The 21346-nt window shown below is 41.6% G+C and overlaps 1 protein-coding gene across 1 annotated transcript in view; it reads left to right on the top strand.

Annotated features, from left to right (window-relative positions):
* GLUD1 (glutamate dehydrogenase 1) overlaps nt 1-21346 on the top strand; it is a 41395-nt gene that overhangs the window by 9968 nt on the left and 10081 nt on the right. The window contains exons 2-9 of the mRNA XM_029059578.2: nt 8474-8554; nt 9164-9219; nt 10935-10998; nt 13288-13382; nt 17369-17548; nt 19316-19453; nt 20393-20530; nt 20872-20952. Coding sequence (XP_028915411.1) covers nt 8474-8554; nt 9164-9219; nt 10935-10998; nt 13288-13382; nt 17369-17548; nt 19316-19453; nt 20393-20530; nt 20872-20952 — 833 coding nt within the window. The remainder of the gene's footprint in view (nt 1-8473; nt 8555-9163; nt 9220-10934; nt 10999-13287; nt 13383-17368; nt 17549-19315; nt 19454-20392; nt 20531-20871; nt 20953-21346) is intronic.

The following is a 21346-nucleotide window of genomic DNA, read 5'->3' as shown; positions in this document are numbered from 1 at the left end:
TTACTTCTAAACTTCTGAAACTGTGTGATTCTCATTTATCTTCTGGACTCCGCTTGCACCTTGATGAACACCCAGCAAAGTCCTTTGAGCCTAAAATGTTGTTGTCTTCTAATCTTGTTTTTTTATTGTAGGCAAAATGCTTGGTTCTGTTTCTTCTGTTTCCCCCAATCTTTTGGGTTGGAGCTCATGGAAATGGGGCTTCTTTCTATTTGAGTGATGTTAGCAGCTTCCTTTCTCCATCATAACTCGTTGTCAGTTTCCTCTCCTCACTCTTGAGGTCTTTTAGCATCTGCCAAAAGCAAAGATTCTACTCCTAGCACAACTTTTAACATTAGCCTTCTATGTCATTTTTTCCAATAAATGTCTATCAAAACAACCAGACTAGTTGGAAGATTAGGGAGATTTGATTGTTGGGCTGTCTTGTAAATCTCTTGATGGGAAGAAATTGCCACCTAGCCTTCAGATTTCAACCAATCCAGGAAATGTCTTTTAACCCCTCGGAAACAAATAGAAAAAAGGGAAAGATGATGGAATGACAATTAGCTTTTCCCTCCAGTACAGAATGCCTTTCAAAATTCTAGTAGGGGTATTCATTCAGTAGTATTTATTGAGCGCTTACTATGTGTAGAGCACTGTACTAAGCGCTTGGAATATACAATTCGCAACAGATAGAGACAATCCCTGCCCAATGACACGTTTACAGTCTAATCAGTCTAATCTAATCTAATCAGGCTAGATCAGGCTACTACTTTTTAATCCTGTTTGGAGGACCAGTCTTGTTTATCCAACAAAGCAATTGGTAGTTTAATCTTGAGTTCCAATTATCTACTGACTGTTAAACTCAATGTGCAAGGCATTTTTCGTAAATCTGAAACAGTTAACTTCCTTTGCCGGATGTAATTAGACCTTATATAACCTTTAGCGGATCCAGTCCTAGGGCAAATCTGAGAGTCCAATTTTGCGGTTGGAAATTAATGGGGTTTATCATTTGCAGCCTACAGAATAAAATTGATCAGATAACCTGTTGTGGTGCAGTCCCAAACCAGGGAATAATCACTCTAATTATGTAAATTTGGAGATGAAATTACTGATTTACTTTCCTTCCGTAGTGACAAGAAGTGTCCCCTGTAATGGTACTCTTGAAGGTTAAAAATAGGTGTAACAATATTCCAAACCCTCTCAACAAGTAAAGCTCACTGACTGGATCTCTGACTTTTTTTAAAAAAAAAGTAAAATGAAGTGAATTGATCTGCTTTCCTCTGCAGCATCATGACAGTAATATGAACACTTCTATTTAATTTTATTTCCTTGCATACATTACAGAGATTAGAAAGTCGTACACCTTTTTGATCAGGAAGGAAGCTAAAAGGACAGAAACATATCACTATCCCAACCATTTTTAAAAAGGACAATTGGTGAAATTGCCAGTGTATTAAGTAAAAGTTTATTTTATATAGTGGAGAGTAAATTGTGATGAAGGATCTTTAGCTTATGGAAGTGTTTGCATTCCATTATCAGCCCCTGTTTAAATTTGGGCACAAGACTAAGAATCTGTCAGGCACCCATGGGTCTAGGATTTTGACTCTTACAGTGCATAGTTTTAATGTGATGCCCATAATGTTTTTTCAAGTAATTTGAAAATATAGAAAAGTCACTTTTCTGGAGCTTTGACAATGTTTTCTCACCTCCCTCACCCCTAAATTGAGGAGTTTGTAAAAGGGAAATTCAGAATGGTCTTCTTGGATCCATTTGCTATTCCTGTTGTGAGGTATTTTAGCAAAAGAAAAAAAGAGAAAAGCCAGCCCACCTACTGTTGACCTTGGGGAGTCTGTCCTATTGTTATTGCTTGGCCCCAGGCAGCCCCCTCAATCTGGCCATAGGGTACTGTGATTCATCCTGGAGTTGAGTCATGCCCAGGAGACCTATGTCAGTAGCCAGTAACCACCCAAAAGCATCTGGTCCTGTTCCTGGTTCAGATTCTTCCCTTTCCCCTCAACCAGTAGGACCGAGAGGATCTAAATCCCCTGTCTCCTACTTCCCTCAGTGAAATCCCAGGAACCAGGTGCAGGGAAAAGGAGTCCTGAATGAAACCGAGCCCACCCAAGCTCATTGGCATCACTGTGGGGGCCCAGACCCATTCTAATGGTGCTCTTGAGCAGTGGAAGACAATGACCTGGAGAAAAGAGAGAGATGAGAGTGGATAGGAAACGTGGAGCCAATCGTGAGGTGTTTTTGACACGAAGGGACACAGGGAACCAGTGGCAGGTTTTGAGGACCGGAGAGATGTGGGCCGAACCACGCTTCAGGGAGGTAATCCAAGCAGCATTGCCTAGTATAGATTGGAAGGAGGTCGGGAGACCAGCGACGAGGCTAATGCGGCCATCTAGCCAGGCCACGGCCAGAGGTCGTACCATGGTGGTACCGGTGTGGGAGAAGAGGAAGAACCAGATCCAGGACGTTATTATGCCGGATAAAACGGCAAGATTTGGCGGCCGACCGAATGTGAGACTTGAACAGTAGCAAAGGGTGGAGGATAACCCCAAAGTTGTGGACTTCTAGGATGGGGAAGATGGTGGTCTTTTAGTGGATGGGTGGTAAGAAGTTTTTTTGACTTGTAAAGTTTGAGGTGCCAGCTGGACATCCAACTAGAGATGTTCTGGAGGCAATGAATGGAGTTATGGGATTGCAGGACATATGAGGAGCATCAGGATTTAAGCAGAGGATTTGGGTGCTGCCAGTAAAAGGTAGCTGAAACCATGTGAGTGAATGAACTGCCAGAGAGAGTACTTGTTTGTTTTTTGGGGGTTTTTTCCTTACCCATTTGTTGCAGATAATCAGCTTGATTATTCAAAACCTGGACTGATTTAATTTGACACCCCGTGCATTAACTCTACACATTAATACCTGAGAAGGAGCAGGGCCTAGTGGAAAGAGCATGGTCCCGGGAGTCAGAAGTACTAAATCTGGGCTAAACAGGAGGAGCAGAGGGTTGTACTCTCCTAAGCGCTAATTAGGGCTCTAATACTTGTCTGCTATATGACCCTAGGCAAGTCATTTCACTTCCCTGTGCCACAGTTACCTCATTTGTAAAGTGGGAATTAAGACTATGAGTCCTATGTGGGACAGGGACTATGTGAGAAGCAGTGTGGCTTACTGGAAAGAGCATGGGTTTGGAAGTTTGGGTTTGGGTTCTAATCGCACCTCTGCCCCTTGTCAGCTGTGTGACTTTGGGACAGTCACTTAACTTCTCTGTGCCTCAGTGACCTCATCTGTAAAATGGGGATGAAAACCGTGAGCCCTACATGGGACAACCTCATTACCTTGTATCTACCCCAGTGCTTAGAACAGTGCTTAGAACAGTGCTTGGCATGTAGTAAGCCCTCAAGAACAAATAACGTCATTACATTCAACCCAGTTATCCTGAATCTATCCCAGCATTTAATACAGTGCCTGGCATATAGTAAGTGCTTAACAAATACCTTTTTTTTGTTTTAAAGTGTCTAACACAAAGTCTACAATTTTTCAAATTGAATTTGGACAGAAGATAAGCTTTGGTTTGGGAATATTGAACATGAAGACTGTAAAACCAGATTGCTTCCTTTCTCTAGCCTTCTAAACTGAAACTGTACTTCCCCTTGTGAGTCACCAAAGTGACTGTTTGAAATGTTTTCTCCTGTTCTGGAAAATAGTGGTGATAATTGTAACCATTTCCCTTCTGAAACATAATGTCTTTGAGCTCCAACTGGGTGTGGTTGAGGGGAAAAAAAATTTCATTTGTAAAAAAAAATTTCTGGGAGCCATCCAGCCAGAACTTGTTTTCTGGATTATCATGAAAACATAAATCTTTATCTTGACTCCTGGTATAATTCTAGGCATTTTGTAATAGTGGAAACTTGTTTTTCTCTTGAAAAATGAGTTTCATTCTGTATGCCTTTTTCAGTTTGCAGTGTCCTATTTGTGGGAAAAATGCAAAGGTTATCGTTTGAATAATTAAACTGTGGGAAATACTGAAGTTGTATGTTCTATTGATGATGGTTAATTAGATTTTAATACTAAATGAGTATATTTGTGTCCCATCTGATCTTGTATCTACCCCAGCACTGAACACAGTGCCTGGCACCTAGTAAGCTATTAACAAATAACACAAAAAAAACTAGATCATTTGCAATAATAAGAATTATGCCTTCATTTTCCGAGTAACTAAATCAGAAACTAGATGGAGGAAGATTGACTTTTTTTCCCCTCCCCCCTCAATTTCTGGTTTATGGCTGATTATAAATAAATCACCTAATTTTCTAGAGCTGAATTTTTCTCATAAAGCTAGCTATTAGCATAGCTGTAAAATTGCAGTATTTGATTCCCTTTGAAATTCATGGCAGTTAGTTCCATTGAAAGAAATGATCCTTAATGAGAACAGATGCACTCTGATCGAACCCTATAGCCTTGAGCAGCTGACCTCCCTAAAGCCTCTGAAAATTAGCAAAGGAGCATGTATATGGTTATTGATGCATTAAGGGAATGTGCCCTCTCTTCTTCCCTTCCCCCCCCCCCAGGTCTTAAGCTGTTTGTGGCAGGAAATATATCTGTTCAATTGTATTTGAGTGCTTACTGTGTGCAGAGCACTGTATTAATTGCTTGGAACTTAGAGTTCAGCAACAGATAGAGACAATCCCTGCCCAACAACGGGCTCACAGTCTAAAAGGGGGAGACAGCAAAACAAAACTAGTCAGGCATCAATATCATCAAAAGAGATAAATAGAATCATAGATGTATACACATCATTAATAAAATAGAGTAATAAATATTATGTACAAGTATACACAGGTGCTGTGGTGAGGGGAAGAGGGTAGAGCAGAGGGAGGGAGTTGAGGGAATGAGGAGGGGAGGAGGGGCAGAGGGTTGTACTCTCCCAAGCACTTAGTTCAGTTCTCTGCACACAAAGTAAGCACTCAATAAATAAGATTGAATAAATGGACTACTGGATGAGACAATATTAAAGAGCCTTTTGTGGTGTGGTTTTTTTTTGTTTTTTTTCTGAGAGGGGAGGGTTTTGTTTTTTTAATTGAAGCATCCTGAACTGTGGGAAGAACACTGCCCTGAGAGTAGCAGGACCTGTGTTTTAATTCTGGCTCTGCCACGTTTCTGCTCTGTTGCCAAATTGTACATTCCAAGTGCTTAATACAGTGCTCTGCACATATTAAGTGCTCAATAAGTACGATTGAATGAATGAATGTGTAACAAAATGCTGTTTGAATTGGTGCATCCAGCAAACATGTATTTAACACTAGTAATATAAAAACCTTGTGTTTGTGGGTACAGGAGCTATGATTTAGAAGATCTACCAACAAAAGATGAGTTGTCAGTAACTGAGGAAATCACTCAAGGCCCAAGCAAATCATTTTTAATGTAAAATAGAAAACCAAAGGAGAATAGGGAAAAATAGTATCTTTAAGTAAATGTACATACACAGGAACCATCAGCATTAAAAGTCACCTAAGGACTGCAGAACCACTAGCTTTTGAGAGCTTAGGGAGACTAGAAGTTCCTGATGGTTACAGATTGAGTTTCTTGTGGACAGAGACTGTTTCTACCAACTCTGTTGAACTGCATTCACCTAAGCACTTAGCGTAATGCTCTGCACATTAAGTAAGTGCTCAATAAATGCCTGTTTGCAGTTGTCATGTGTGTGCTGTCTCTCTCTGACTCTCACCTTTCTGCCTGGCTGTCCATTTTTCTTTTTTTTTTTTTCAATTAGGAGGCAAGTTTTTCTTGTTTGGTTGTTTTGTATTTGTTCCTGTTCTGTCCTGTTCCCCCACAGGGACCTCCAGTCTGACCCCATCCAATTTTCTCAGTCATCATGCTCCATTTAGTCTCCATGCCCAAACTACCTTCCTTTGACAAATGAGTTGATGCCTTCAACACCACCCTCTCTATTGAGCGCCCTCAGTTGATCTCCTAGTCCTTTGCCAATCTCATACCACTAACCTACAGCTTTTGTTCTTTCTTGGCTCCTGAGCATGAGCTACAGAGTTCTGCTGGTGGAAATGCAGATATCAGGCCAACTGTGTCCACTTGAAATTATCCTTGTCTGCTTTAACTCTGCCCTCCCATGTTATTTCTTCATCCTTATTTACCTCCATGCCCATTGCCCTCACCAGTTGTCTCTCCCATCTTTTACCCCTAGTGACCTGACCACATACTCTATTCAGAAAATTGAAACCATCAGCTGTGCTCTCCCCTGCTCCTCTCCAATCCCTCTCTCCTCCTCCCTCTCTCCTCCTGTCCCTTTTTCCACTCTCCACTCTTTCCCAACAGTATCTCCAGAGATTTCTTGCCTCCTCTCAAATTTCACCCCTCCTCCTGTGCCTCCAGCCCCATCCCTTCCCACCTTATGAAAAGACTTGTCCCCTCCTTTCTTCCCTTCCTGACTGCCATCCTCAAATTTTCACTCTCCAATGACTTTCTTTCCCACTGCTTTCAAACAAGCTCATGTCTGCCCATCCTAAAAAAACAAACCCTACCTTGACCCCACAGCTCCCTTCAGTTGTCACCCCATCTCCCTCCTAACATTCATCTCCAAACTCAATGAGCGAGTTGTGTATACCCTCTGCCTTTCAATTCCTCTCCTCCGCTTCTCTCCTTGACACCCCCACCCCTTTTCAATCTGGCTTCCACCCCTTCATTCTACCAAAACTGCCTTCTCAAAGGTCACCAATGATTTCCTTCTTGCCAAATCCAATTGTCTCTACTCAACCCTAATCCCCTCTCAACTGCCTTCAGCAGTGTCGGCCACATGATTTTCTGCTTGCCAAATCCAATTGTCTCTACTCGACCCTAATCCCCTCTCAACTGCCTTCAACAGTGTCGGCCACCCCCTTCTGGAAACATTATCCAAGCCTGACTTCACGGACACCATTCTCTCCTGGTTCTCCTCCCATCAGTCAATCAGTCAGTCTTATTTATTGAGTGCTTACTCTGTGCAGAGCACTGTACTAAATGTTTGGGAGAGTATAGTATAACAATAAAACGGATCCTTCTCAGCCCCTTTCATAGGCCCCTCTTTTGCCTGCCACCCCTTAATTGTGAGAGTCCCTCAAGGCATGATTCTGGATCCCCTTCTATTCTCCATCTACACCCATTCCCTTGGAGAATTGATTCACTTCTGACTTGAATCATGTGGTTGATTCCCAAATCTACTTCTCCAGCCCTGATGTTTCCTCTGTAACTTCATATTTCCTCCTGCCTTCAGGACATCTCTACTTGGATGTTCATTCAATAGTATTTATTGAGCGCTTACTATGTGCAGAGCACTGTACTAAGCGCTTGGGATGAACAAGTCGGCAACAGATACAGTCCCTGCCGTTTGACGGGCTTACAATCTAATCGGATGTCCCACTGACACCTCAAACTTTACAGGTCCAAACAGAATTCCTCATCATCCCACCCAAACCCTGTCCTCCCCTGACTTTCCCATCACTGTTGACAGGATCACCATCCCCTCTGTCTCACAAGCCCATTCAGAACCTTGGGTTTATCCTTGTCTCAGCTTTCTCATTCAACCCACATTGTCTGTCACCAAATCCTGTCAGTTCAACCTTCACAGCATTGCTGAAATCTGCCCTTTCCTCTTCATCCACACTGTTACCACATTAATCCAATCACTTATTGTCTGTTTTACCGTCCCGCCTCGATTACTGCATCAGCCTCCTTGCTGACCTTCCGTCTCTCCCCATACTTCACTCTGCCGCCAGAATCATTTTTCTACAAAACCATTCAGCCCACATTTCCCCACTCCTCAAGAACCTCCAGTGTATGCCATCCACCTCCGCATCAGTTAGAAACTCCTTATCACCTTAGCTCCTCTAAGGCCAAACCTATTGACTATATCTCAGTCACCTCTATCTCATTGCCAACCTCTCACCTGCTCCTGCATCTGGCTGGGAACACCTGCCCTCTTCATAGCCAACAGACTTTCAATTTCCCACCTTCAAAACTTGATTAAAAGCACATCTCCAAGAGGTCTTCTCTGAATAGACCCTCATTTCCACTTCTCTCATTTCCTTCTGTGTCACCCTTGAACTTGAATTTACATCTTTTATTCACCCCTTCCTCAGCTTCACATCACTTATGTACAGATATGTTATTATCTATTTCCCCCTCTAGACTGTAAGCTCCTTGTGGGTGGGGATGGGTCTGCCAACTCCCTTATATTGTGCTCTCCCAAACTCTCTGGTTACAGTGCTTTGCACACAGTAAGTGCTCAACAGCTATGACTGATTATGCTCAGACAGGTCATATAACATAGTTTAAATCAGGTTCTGGAAGAAATAACTAATAAGTGTTATCAACTTGAATAAATAGTTTTGACTATCTTCAGAAGTATCTATGTGAGAAGGATAAGGGAAAATATTTCCGTAAGTTTCGTATATGGGTTCCCGTAAGGCAAACTTAATTCCTTTTGTTCCTTCAACAGGTATTCGTTACAGCACAGATGTTAGTGTGGATGAAGTAAAAGCTTTGGCTTCCCTAATGACTTACAAATGTGCTGTAGTTGGTAAGTGATCTCTCATTTGTTGCATTACCTTAAAAGCGCTGTCTCTTCTGGAAAGCAAGCTATTCTATAAATGTAGTATTTTTTCTGAGCAACAATTATTGTGCCCTGTCACTAGAAATGAACTAGTTTTTAAGAAATGAATGAACCTTTGTTAAATTTTTCTTTATTTTTACATTATAATTTAGAGTCCTAATTCATGAAAGTTGAAGATACTTTTTTAAAAAAATCCTTTTTAATGAAAGTAAAGATTGCCTGTCAGTAATTACTTTATAGGAGGAGAAAATTAGGTAAAATTGTGTTGGAGATTTGATGAGAGGTCCCCGATTGAACAAAACTCCTATTCATCTTGTAATACACTTTTTAGTCCAGGCAGAGAGGATGTGCATTCTCTCTGAGTGAAGGAAGACTTTAAAATTAACCTAGTAACTGGGTGCAATCTTAATTTTACTAGTACCGGTGAGTTTTAGTTTTAACTATTGAACAACTTGAAATTCTATCACTTGGTAAGGGGGTTTAATTCTTCTTTTGGTTTTGTTTTGCCTTTACCTCTGTCTCCTTGGAGGGGGGGAGGGGAGAAAAAAAACAACTTTTTTTACTTTTTTGTTTCAGATGTCCCATTTGGCGGTGCGAAGGCTGGGGTTAAAATTAATCCCAAGAACTATTCAGTAAGTTGTGATTTCATAGATGTAACCGTTCACAGAGCAGTGTGTCATATTCATTTAACTTGAGAGCTGTGGATTTCCTTTTCTTGAGTCACTAAATAATGTGCCAAGGCAGTCTTGCCTTCCTAAGAATTTTGGATTTTGACTTTGTTTTTAATGTGTTCTTTATCATGTAGCAAACCCATTTCTGCCCCCTATATTAAATGCTTAGAATGTTAATTTTGAGAAGAAGCATGGTCTAGTGGAAAGAGCATGGGCCTAGGAACCAGAGGACCTGGGTTCTAATCCCCCTCCGCCACTTGCCTGCTGTGTGACCTTGGGCAAGGCATGTGCCTCTATGCCTCAGTTTCCTCAGTTGTAAAATAGGGTTTCAGTACTTAAACTCCGAGCTCCGGGGGATAGGAACTGTGTCCTACCTGATTACTCTGTATTTACCCCAGCACTTAAGAGTGCTTGATGCATGGTAAGTGCTCAAGCAGCATGGAGTAGTGGATAGAGCACGGGCCCGGGAGTTAGAAGGTGGTGGGTTCTAATCCTGGCTCTGCCACTAGTCCTGCTGAGTGACCCTGGGCAAGTCACTTCACTCTGCCTCAATTTCCTCACCCATAAAATGGGGATTAAGACTGAATTATTAACATACCATTTTTTTTTAAAGTACTTAATTCATCATTTCCTGGTCAACTAGGGTCAGTTGCTGTTCTGCTTTCCAGAAGTTAATAATTAGCAGTTTGCACCAAATGGAATACTATCCAACATTGGATCTGTAGTCCATCAGAGAGAATTTACATTGTTGGGAGGGGAGAGCGAGAGAACTGCTGAAATTGTAAAGTATTGGATAGTAAAAATGGGTTGGGGAGGGTTGTCGAGGCTGTAGGATGAGTGAGGGGAAGGTTGGGGAAGCAAGCAAATCCTAGATTAGTGAAGCCTGGAGAGAGCTACAGTGTGGACTATATGTACTGCCGTAGCATGGGGGGAAATGGGAAAAGTCAGATAATTATGGTGATGATAATCATGCATTTATGAAGTGCTGCTTACTGTGTGCCATATACTTGGTTGAGCCACAAAGTAGATTGTCCACATGTGGATAGTGAAGTCTGACTAGAGTGTCAAAACAGTATAACTTGAGGGTGGTTGTTATAGACTAAAGAGATAATTCTATGTACTTTGCCCCGGGGGGGGGGGGGGAGGCGGGTTCTCCATTTAAAATGGATTCCATATAATAAAGTGGTATTCGGATGTAAAAAGGGACAGTAATAACACATTTTCAGTATTGAACCAACCTAAAAGGTAGATTCTGTTATGAGATGGCTTAATGAAAACAGGTGGACAAGAAAATAGAATTGACATTCCAGTTGTTTGATAAGTTTCAGGGACTTTGATCATATGAAAAATCTTCCCTGACCTTTAATATATCCTGTGATAATTATTGTTATGGTATTTAAGTGCTTATTATGTGCCAAGCACTGGGGTAGATATAAGATAATCAGGTTGGACACACTCCCTGTCCCACATGGGGCTCACAAGATTGGATCCCCCATTTTACAGGTGGAGAAGCTGAGGCACGGTGATGTTAATAGCTTTGCCCAAGGTCACACAACAGACAAGTGACAGAGCCAGGACTTGAGCCCCAGTTGTCTGGCTCACCCGGGCCCATGTTCTTTCTACTAGACCAAGCTCTTATTTTATCATTATTTATCATTATGTATTTTTCTTCACAGGACAATGAATTGGAAAAAATCACACGGAGATTCACCATGGAGCTAGCAAAGAAGGGCTTTATTGGTAATTATTTTCAGTTTTCAACGATATGCATTTTTCAGCGATAACCTAGGCTTTAGTATTTAATCACCTAAGGAGAAGCAATGAGGCCTAGTGAAAAGAGCATGGGCCTAGGAGTCAGAGGACATAGATGCTAATTCTGGCTCTGCCCATTGCTTGCTGTGCGACCTTGGGCAAGTCACTTAACTTTTCTGTGCCTCAGTTTCTTCACTGTAAAATGGGGATTCAGTACCTGTTCTCCTTCCTTCTTAAGACTGTGAGCCCTTGCAGAATGGGGACTGTGTCTGTGCCAATTGACATTACCTATCCCAGTACTTAGGACAGTGTTTGACACTTAATAGATCAGTTTGGTTTATGGTACTTAAGTGCTTACTATGTGCAGAGCACTATATTGAACTGTAGGAAAGAATACACATGTTGGAATTTAGCATTGTCCCTGTCTCTCAGGAGGCTTTAGTGAGTTTAAATCAGATCTTATTCATATGTAAGTATATGTCAGAGGAAAGGTGCACTTCTATCATTAGTAGTTTTTATTTAATCTACACTAACACAGTTGTACCTCCTTAAATGTTGTTGTCAACGGTATTATTGAGGCAACTATTTGTGCCATGTTGTATCAATTGCATAGTAAAAAAGTGCAAATTATTCAAAGTAATGCATACTTTGTCTTCAGCTGGTTTTTTTAATCTCCAAATTGTATGGAGTACAAAATAGTAAGGAAACAGAACACATCGCCTCTTCCGTGTAGACATAATAGACTCGCTTAATGGTGGAACAGTGTATACTCTGCCATTCAGAAAAACCTAATGTGGTCTTTATTTGGGGAAAATGGTTTGGGGTTACACACAGCTTTTTCAGCATAAGTTTTTTGGATAGTGTTGCTCTGCTGTTTCTTTGAAAATGTCCCACTTTGTGGCTGTTAATCCACTCAATTAGGGAAGGCCTGCAGATTTTCCCCAAGCAACTGCAGTGACTTTAAAGTGGGCCAAATGCCCATCTGGTTTGTTTTCTTGTGTTTTTGGGGGGGTGGGTGGGAGTGAGTTGGGAGGTTTAAACTATTCTGTTTTTATGGCATATTTGCAGATAAATGTTATTTATTTAGAAATGGCACCTGACCATATATGGACTGATTTATCTAATGAAAAGAGTAAAATGGAGGAAAAACATAATTTGAAAACTTGATGCCTGGTCACTGAAGAATCCTGGTGGTCAATATTTATCCGTGACCCTGCTTCTGGGGTTCTGGGGCCACATTAACCCACGTGGCGGATCTGGGATTAGAACCTATGACCTTCTGACTCGCATGCCCGAGCTCTATCCACTACGTCATACTGCTTCTCACAATACTTCTGGTAAACTTGGTGTGAAAGACCAAGACCAACATCCCCCTCCCCCGCCCAGTTAGTAGACATTTGGTCTCCTAGCCATAGATTCTAAGATTATGTAGAATTTTTGTCTCCTGCCCCCAGCACTTTGCATTTGCAGGATTCTTACTTGGATAAAGTCAACTTTAGTTGAGAAAAACATGATAGAAGGAATGGAGTACTGATTGTTGATTTAAAGGGACATCTGGGCTGGAATTCTTTCACTGATAAATTTAATCCTGTTCTCAGTCCTTCACATCTTGAGAATGTATTGCAGTAAATGGCATGTAGGAGTGCCTTCTGGGCTGTTTTTTAGGGAGGGTGAATCACCTAGCCTCTCCCTCATGAGTGGTTTGTTAGGAATGTAAGGAGTAAGATGACTGGGAAATCTTAACCATGTTCTTGTGTCTGCATTGGCAGTTACACTATTTGGGAACATTTTCTTTCCCAGTATGGGTCAGGAACTCTGTATTCTGAATGATGTGATATAAATTACAAATACAAGAATAATAAATTCTTGGCTGTAAAGGCATTTTATCCAGTTCTGCTGGCTTATTACTTTTTGTGTCTGTGTGATTATAAAGTGCATCTTTGAGAGAAGAAAAGAATAAAAAATTCTCAAGATCAATTTTATTTCCAAGAATCTAGTAAAATGTTTTGAGACAGAGTGCACCCAAATAGTCACTGTCCAAAAATATGAGGTTTCATGATCTCTAGGGTGGAATTGGTTTTACTGCAACAGTGTTTCTCAGGGTAGGGAAATGAGGGAATTGAAAGACCAGAATTACCTTCCTCGTTTCATGTGCGTAATCCGCCTTTGCGAATGTGGCCAAATGCCCGTTTCTCTCTCTCCTGGTCTATATGTAGGTCTGGCTGTATGACTTGGGTGGGCAAAGGTTAAGAGCATTAACTTTTTCTTTTTCTTCAGGACCTGGTATTGATGTACCCGCCCCTGACATGAGCACAGGTGAGAGGGAGATGTCGTGGATTGCCGATACTTACGCTAGTACCATAGGGCACTATGTAAGTATCAAAAAAAGGGTTGTAGGGTTGCCTGACACTTTACTGTGTAGCAAATGTGCTCCCACCTGTGTTTTTGCTTAAGCAGTGGAATAATCAAGTTCACAGCATGGTTCTGGGTTGGCAGCCCCTCCTGTCCTGGTACTGTGGCATTATGCTGTTGACCATGAAGCCGGGGAAGGGATGAGGGAAAAGACCCTGACCCCTTGGGCTTGTAGTCCTCAGCAGGATTGAAAGAGTTTGTATTGCCTAAGTCTGAGCCCTGCTCCCCACGGAACAGCGGTCCCAGAAGTGCGCTCATCTCATAGTGTTAAAAACGGGACTGTCCCCTTCCCCTAGCAACAGAATGATTTGTAGTCTAAAACATAGAAAGTGTTGTCATTATTGGGTCACGGAAAGATCATTTGCCACCCTCAAATGGGTACAAAGGAAAAACACTGCATATACTCTCCTTAGACTTGGGTCTTCTACTCTTACAGTAGTATGTTTTGTAATGACTTTACAATGTCCAGGTTTGACTTAATATTAATTGAAAACTTTGAGTTGTACAGCATGTTCTCTGTAGGAAAGGATTCTTACGTCATCCAATTTGGTGTCACACTGTGTTATTGGATGGGTCCTGGGAATAGTAATCAGGCCCAGTTTTAACCAACTTTAAGTGTACTGCAATATGGGTGAAAGATAATGAAGGCTGGTTACACTTAAGAGCTCTGCAGATACCTTTTGTACATTTTGTGTAACCTAGTAACTAGGATGCCCTCACTGAAAATAGAATTTTGCTGCTTTGGCTAAGGTCGGTTTCTGGCTCCCTCACTGATTTTTAGTACCTTAAGTAACTTATCTCTCTTTGCTTCCTCCCTTTCTTAACCAGAATGTAAAAGACAATGCTTATAATATTTAAAACACTTTAGTTCCTTGGCTATAGGACCAAAAAGAAGAGCAGTTTTAAGAAAGGTATGCATGGTATAGATCAGTAATGAGTCATTGCACACAATAAGCACTCGATAAATACTATTATCAAAAAGGATGTGCTGCATGCCTTGCTGTTTAAAGCATATTTCCTAGAATATATAATTGAATTAAAGCAGCAGCTTTTTGATTCTTTTTTTAAAAAAAAGAAAAAAGGAAGAAAGGTAGTTCAGCTTTTGTTTTTGGAGTCTCATTTGAATCTTCTCGTGCACATCCATTCAACCAGGCACCACTGGGCTTGGATCCTTCGAACCTCAGGCAGGGCTTTAGAATGCTTAACACATCCGAAAAGCTGACAGCCAAAGAAGGCTCTCTGCAAAGCCAGTTAAACCCTGCTACTTGTAAGTCAGTTGGCTTCTTTATTTGGAGGTTGTTATATTCCAGTACGGAATTAGGCCCCACAGAAACAATTCAAAATTTGTGCGAAATGCAATTTTCCATTTGTAAGATGAAACCGAGCAAGTTCAGCTTCAGCTGCTTAGGCTGATGGAGCTGGTGGGGAAATGTCTTAGACAATATGCCTCTCAGCTGCAGTATTTGCCGTTTCATGGCTATAGTTGGCAGTAGGTGAAACGTTCTGCAGTCTGTCGTGTTTTTAATTATTCATGAAAAACTGTGGGAAAACCTTTGACCAATTCCATAATTCACTTTATAAGACTGCTTTTACACAGCAGTTTGTCTTTTTGCTATGGAAACGAGAGAGCTTTCGAAACTACTTGGTGCACTTCACACACCAATGGAAATTGGACGATAACGTGCTGTTAATGGATGCACATTACCCAGAGAGAACCATTTGCCGGTGCAGTTGTCTGTTTGACTAGAATATGAAGTGTTGGTCGTCTCCTGGTATCTCATGGCCCTTTTTGCAAGTGGTCAAATACATTAATTCTAAGCAACTCTACACAGTTTTCTTTTATTCTCAAGGGTTCCTTGTTTACCTGTATTTTCTATCTGACATAAGAATTGTTTGTCACAGAGCCTTAGTACCTGAGCATTAACTTTGTATTTCTTTGGGTTGGTCAAACTTTTCACAGTAACCTTTGGATTCCTATGTTTGTAACTGAAAGAAGGTATAGGACTCAAAGCTACCAAACTAAGTTGTCATGGCCATCAATCCGAGGAGGGTCGTGGAAACTTGGTATGGGTTTTAAAAATTAGTATTTTGGGAATCTTTATGGATGCACGGGCTCCGGTGATTCATATTTACTGAAGTGTACAAAGCCAACAGAGAAAGAGCATGGCTTAGGGGAAAGAGCACGGGCTTGGGAGTCAGCGGATGTCGGTTCTAATCCCGGCTCTGCCACTTGTCTGCTGTGTGACCTTGGACAAGCCACTAAGCTTCTCTGTTCCTGTTACCTCAACTGTCCAATGGGGATTAAGACGGTGAGCTCCGCAGGGGACAACCTGATTATCTTGTATCTACTCCAGTGCTTGAAACAGTGCTCGGCACATAGTAAGCGCTTAACAAATACCATAATATTATTATTTTGATTTTCTGTGGCAGTCTCAATGTACAGGATAGTTTAGAAGTAGAGTCCTTACTCTGCAGAATTTTGGGAGAAAAACTGAAACATTTTATCCAATCGGCAGCATTTATGAAAAGTGCTTACAGTGCTCACACAAAGCATAAAAATCCTGGAGAGAATACATTCAGGTCTTCAGGGTGAAGAGAACAGCATTTACTAAGTATCGCTCTGTTCAGAGCACTGTTCAAGGCAGTTGGGAAAGGAAAGTAGAATTGGAAGGTACAATTCCCTGCCCTTTAGTTTACAATCTATGAAGTGAGAAAGTGATAGAATATATGATATGACCATACCAGCCTAAACTCAAGAATTCATAAACAGTAAAAGTACATTATTACTTCCTGGAGGGGGTAATCCTTGAGTTCTATACCTTTCTAAACTGTTCAAACTGCCAAACCCTTTCCAAAATTCCTTGGGAAGGCTAGCTTCTGCTCATCTTCCGCTCCTGTGTGAAGAGACGTTACTCTGTTGAGGCAGACAGGCAGCTGCTGGGACTCAAGTGTAACTTCCAAATTTAAACTGGATTGTCTACCAAACTTACTAATTTCAGATATTAACAGTGCTGAGAAGCTTTGTAAAAAGCGTGAATAATTTGCACTGAAGTTTAAAGAAAACACCCCCTTAATTGACATTTAATGTAAAAGATTCAAACTTTAAAACATGGAAAGGTATCTATTTTAAGGGTAGTTTAGGAAAAGTCAGATTGTTCATCTTCATTAGGGTTCACTGATATGAAGAAAAGTGATTGATGGTCACAAGAGCACTTGGTTACTTAGAATCCCAAAATGGGAATTGGGCAGGATACCAGAGCTGTTTCACCTAAACTGTGGCTTGTAGGTTTTCTACTTGTGACCTCATCAGTTTTGCTTTCTTCATGAGAGGCAGAGAGTGGACTCCTAGAGTGAGGGAGAGCGAACTCTAATTTCTAAATGTTAGAAAAGGGGACTATTTCAGTGAAGGATGGCTGGAGGTGGAAAGGTAGGAAGATGTATCTTTTGATTTTTCATGATTTGTGAGTAGCCTCAGTGTACTTTTTTTTCCTCTTTCTCCCACTCCCTGTAGTGGTTGCCCTTTTCCACAATTTGGATTTTTAACTACGCAATTTACAAGGTTCAAGGTTTAGATTAACATTGCTATAGGTGTTCCAGGGTTTGTTAATCCAAAGTACAGTGAGAGTATGGGCCAATATAGCGGCCTGTGAAAATTTGGCAATTACTCCCCATTGCCTTTTGGATACTTGGATCCATTCATTTGATTTCATTAGAATATGGTAACTTCTTTCAGGATCTTCACCAAACAACTGGGAAGCCTAGATTCTTTGAGCCTACTTCCAAAGATAGTCTAGTCTACTAATTGTTGTCAGTGGCCTTTCCTGAAAATGAGCTCAACCTTAGCGAACAAGTCATAAGTTGTTGTTTTTTTGTTTTTTTTGAGGGGTGCTTTCAGCACTTAAAATCTGAGATGAGTATGGTATTTTGAGGTGTCGTTCTCTTACAGGATATTAACGCTCATGCCTGTGTTACTGGTAAACCCATCAGTCAAGGAGGGATCCATGGGCGTATCTCTGCCACCGGCCGTGGTGTCTTCCATGGGATCGAAAACTTCATCAACGAGGCTTCTTACATGAGTCTTTTGGGAATGACTCCAGGATTTGGGGATAAAACCTTTGTTGTTCAGGTAATGCGTCTTTATCCCTATTTCAGGCCTAAAGGAATCACAGTTGCAGTTAACAGTGAATCTGATACCTAATTCATAAAGAACCAGATGATAATGGCAAAAGAGATTGAGTTAATTTGCTCTACAGTTCATATTGGCACAAGTGTGTTAAAAAAAAAAAAAAGACGATTGACGTACCTAATAGCTCTTGAAACCAATGTGACTTTAGCCCTCGATCTGATGCTTCTGAATCAAATCTACTTTTCTTTGCAAAAGATCTCAAACATTTGTAAAAGACTTACTTTTCAAATCTCCTTTGGAGAGGTAGTTTTTGTTTAAATGAATAGATAGCATAAAGTCATCTTACACAGGAGTCTTTATCACTTCCATAGGAGAGCCTCTAGCACTCTCTTCACTGTTTTATCTTTTGCATGTACCTCTCCTACTCCCAAAGAAAGAGAAAGGTGCCATCAGTTCCTTGGAGAAACACATGTAGCATTTCCTCAGGGCCCTAGACACTCAACACTCAAATGTTCTAAGGGAGCAAAGACTCCAGCGCTTGTCCATTGGCAGCTGCCAAATCAGATCATTCCCCATGATGTTCTTTTTTCAGTTGCCCAATTGATTCGCCGATCCACATTGGTCACTTGGGATTTAGAAAGCAGATTTATTGTGTCGAGAGAACTGGATTGCTATCTGGCTTTTCAGCTTCCAGTTAGTGCCGCTAATCAAAATTTACTGCAGATGCTTAGATCTCAATGTTAAGGCAAGCATTTGTTTTCTAGGGCTAAAAATGGGTGAGGGGGCGAGGATAGGGGTTTGGGGGAGCAATATGGTTATAGTTCAACTCTGAGCAAGGCATGCCTGAAGTAGTTTTCAGCTGTGTCTTAGGAAGAGGCTCTTTTCAGAAGGCAGGTCATAATGTTTAATGAGTTGGGGTGGGGGAAGCTCAATGGGAGGGGAACATACTCCTCACCACTTCAGTAACATGGGCTCCGAGGAAAGCCAAAACGGATTGACTAATCACAGCCTAATTGAACATATGATCATTTCATTATTAAAATGTGGCCTTTGGATGCTGTTTTTGAGCAGTTCCTTTGGAGCTGTTGGAATGTTTTCCCTGTTGATATAATTTGTTAGGGCCATCTGAAGAGTAATTACTAAATTAGAAATAATGAGACCACAACACCACCTAATCCAACCAGTATTTTTTTGCCAGTTAGCAAAAAGCAGAAGATGTGCATAGTATCCTGAGCTGTGTTAAAAGTAGAGCACACTATGAACAGGCCCGTCTTTAACGGAGGCACACAAATAATCTGCAAAGAACATGAGATCTTGACTTTCTCCCCCTTGACCAACCTTCTCATTTGTCTCCTCGGTGTGGGATTATCATTTTATTTTTTTGCTAGTTCTCAGTCACGTGAACCCCATTCTTACAGTGGATGGCCTGACTCTCTCCGGCGCCATTCTCGTGGCACCTGTGCCGGACTTCCCATATCTCAAGAGCACTTAACCTTGGCCTCAGCAGGTCTAGCAGCACTGGTCCTCAAGCGGTCTCTAAAACCATCTCCATCCCGCTGCCGTCCCTGTGTGCGCTAGACCAGAGATGGCCGCGGAAAGCTCTTAATTTAGAGGGTTTAGCCAAATGCGCCCTGTGTGCTGGCGTTAGGAAGGTGAAACCTTGTTTCTCCAGGTGAAGGTAGAAGAGTATCCTACAGTGAATTAGATAAACGGTGGTGTGGAGTTTTTGTGACCGGGTTGTGAAACAATCCACTTGATTATTTGCAGGGATTTGGTAATGTGGGCCTGCACTCCATGAGGTATCTCCACCGTTTCGGTGCCAGGTGTGTTGGTGTCGGGGAGGTTGACGGTACCATATGGAACCCGGATGGAATTGACCCAAAGGAGCTAGAAGATTATAAGTTGGTACGTATGGCTTTCGGACTCTGAACGTGGAAGTCACTTGCTCGGCTTTTCGTAAATTTACCAAGAATAGCGATACTTTGACAGTGTCCCATCCTTTTTTTCTAACTTCAGAGGTTTAAGGACATTTGCCTCTTTTAAACGTTTTGGAACTTTCTGAATATATGTAGAATTTCTTTCTTGTATCTTGTATTTCTTGTATCTTGTATGTATAGAGAGACAGACATTAATATAAATCAATCGATAAATTACAGATATACACATGTGCTGTGGGATGGGAGGGAGGAGAATGAAGGAGCAAGTAAGAGGTGGTGCACAAGGGAGTGAGAGGAGAGGAGGGCTTAGGGAAGGCTTCTTGAAAGAAACGTGCCTTCAATAAGGTTTTGAAGTAGGGGAGAGCAATTATCTGTCTGATATGAGGTGGGAGGGCATTCCAGGCCAGAGGTAGGGTGTGGGCGAGAGGTCGGTGGCAAGGTGGATGGGATGGAGGTATAGTGAGAAGGTTAGAATTTGAGGAACAAAGTGCGAGGGCTGGGTTGCAGTAGGAAAGTAGCGAGGTGAGGTTCGAGGGGAAAGGTGATAAGTCCTTTAAAGCCAGTGGTGAGGAGTTTTTGTGTGATGTGGAGGTGGATGGGCAACCACTGGAGTATCTCGAGAAGTGGGAAACATGGTCTGAATGTTTTTAGAAGAAAATGATTTGGTCAACAAAATGGAGTGTGGACCCGAGTGGGGAGAGGCAGGAGGGAGGGAGGTCAGCAAGGAGACTGATACAATAATCCAGATGGGATAGGAAATGCTTGCATTAATGTAGTAGCAGTTTGGATGGAGAGGAAAGGACGGATTTTGATGATGTTGTGAAGGTAGAACGGACAGGATTTTGTGATGATGTGAGTACCGTAATAATAAAAATTAAAAAATGTTATTTTGTTTCCACCAACACAGCAACATGGGACAATTGTTGGCTTTCCCAAGGCAAAGCCCTATGATGGCAGCATTTTGGAAGCAGACTGTGATATTCTCATCCCTGCCGCCAGTGAGAAGCAGTTGACCAAATCAAATGCATCCAGAGTCAAGGCAAAGGTAGGTGAAATCACATTTTTAATGGTTAGTAAACACTTTCCCCAGGATGACTTCTTTTCAGAAACAAAAGAGAAAAACCCAAACAGTCAGTTAAATGTAGATAGTGAGGATATCCACGTCACATTTTACTTGAAACTCCTGTATTTATGTAGGTTTTGATATGAAAGTGTGAAAAGTTTCAAGTTTTGAGAGGAAAGGGCCCTCCGGTTTTTATTTTGAAGTTCTCATACTGAGCATCTGTTGCTCATTTAGTATCTCCATCACCCCCTTGCTCTCACTCTACTGGGACTCTGCAAACACTTTCAGTCGTATAACATTATTGTCCTCTGATTTTCTTTCAGATTATTGCTGAAGGTGCAAATGGACCTACAACCCCAGAGGCTGATAAAATCTTCCTGGAAAGGAATATCATGGTCATTCCCGTAAGTCCCTGTTGCTAACCGACTCTAGCAGCTTCTTTAAGTGGGGTACTAGTTCGGCCTTGCGGCCTTTAAGAGGGAGCAGCAGTGAGGTTTGTTCCTTTTTTCAAACCGTACTTGGTCCCTCCCTTCTCCTTTGTGGTTTTGGCCAAAGAAAAGTAAATCACTAACTCCCTTTAAATGATGTCAGGCATTCATAGCGTAAGAATTTTTTGTTTGTTAATCTCTCAAGATTAAAAATCTCAAACTGCCTTTTTAGTTTCAAGCAGCACCTCAATTAAACTTTCAAATCCGATTAGACTGTAAGCCCGTCAGACGGCAGGGACTGTCTCTATCTGTTGCCGACTTGTTCATTCCAAGAGCTTAGTACAGTGCTTTGCACATAGTAAGCGCCCAA

The sequence above is a fragment of the Ornithorhynchus anatinus genome, chromosome 3, assembly GCF_004115215.2.
Source record: "Ornithorhynchus anatinus isolate Pmale09 chromosome 3, mOrnAna1.pri.v4, whole genome shotgun sequence".
Taxonomy (NCBI): domain Eukaryota; kingdom Metazoa; phylum Chordata; class Mammalia; order Monotremata; family Ornithorhynchidae; genus Ornithorhynchus; species Ornithorhynchus anatinus.
This window is presented reverse-complemented; position numbering and strand designations above follow the sequence as displayed.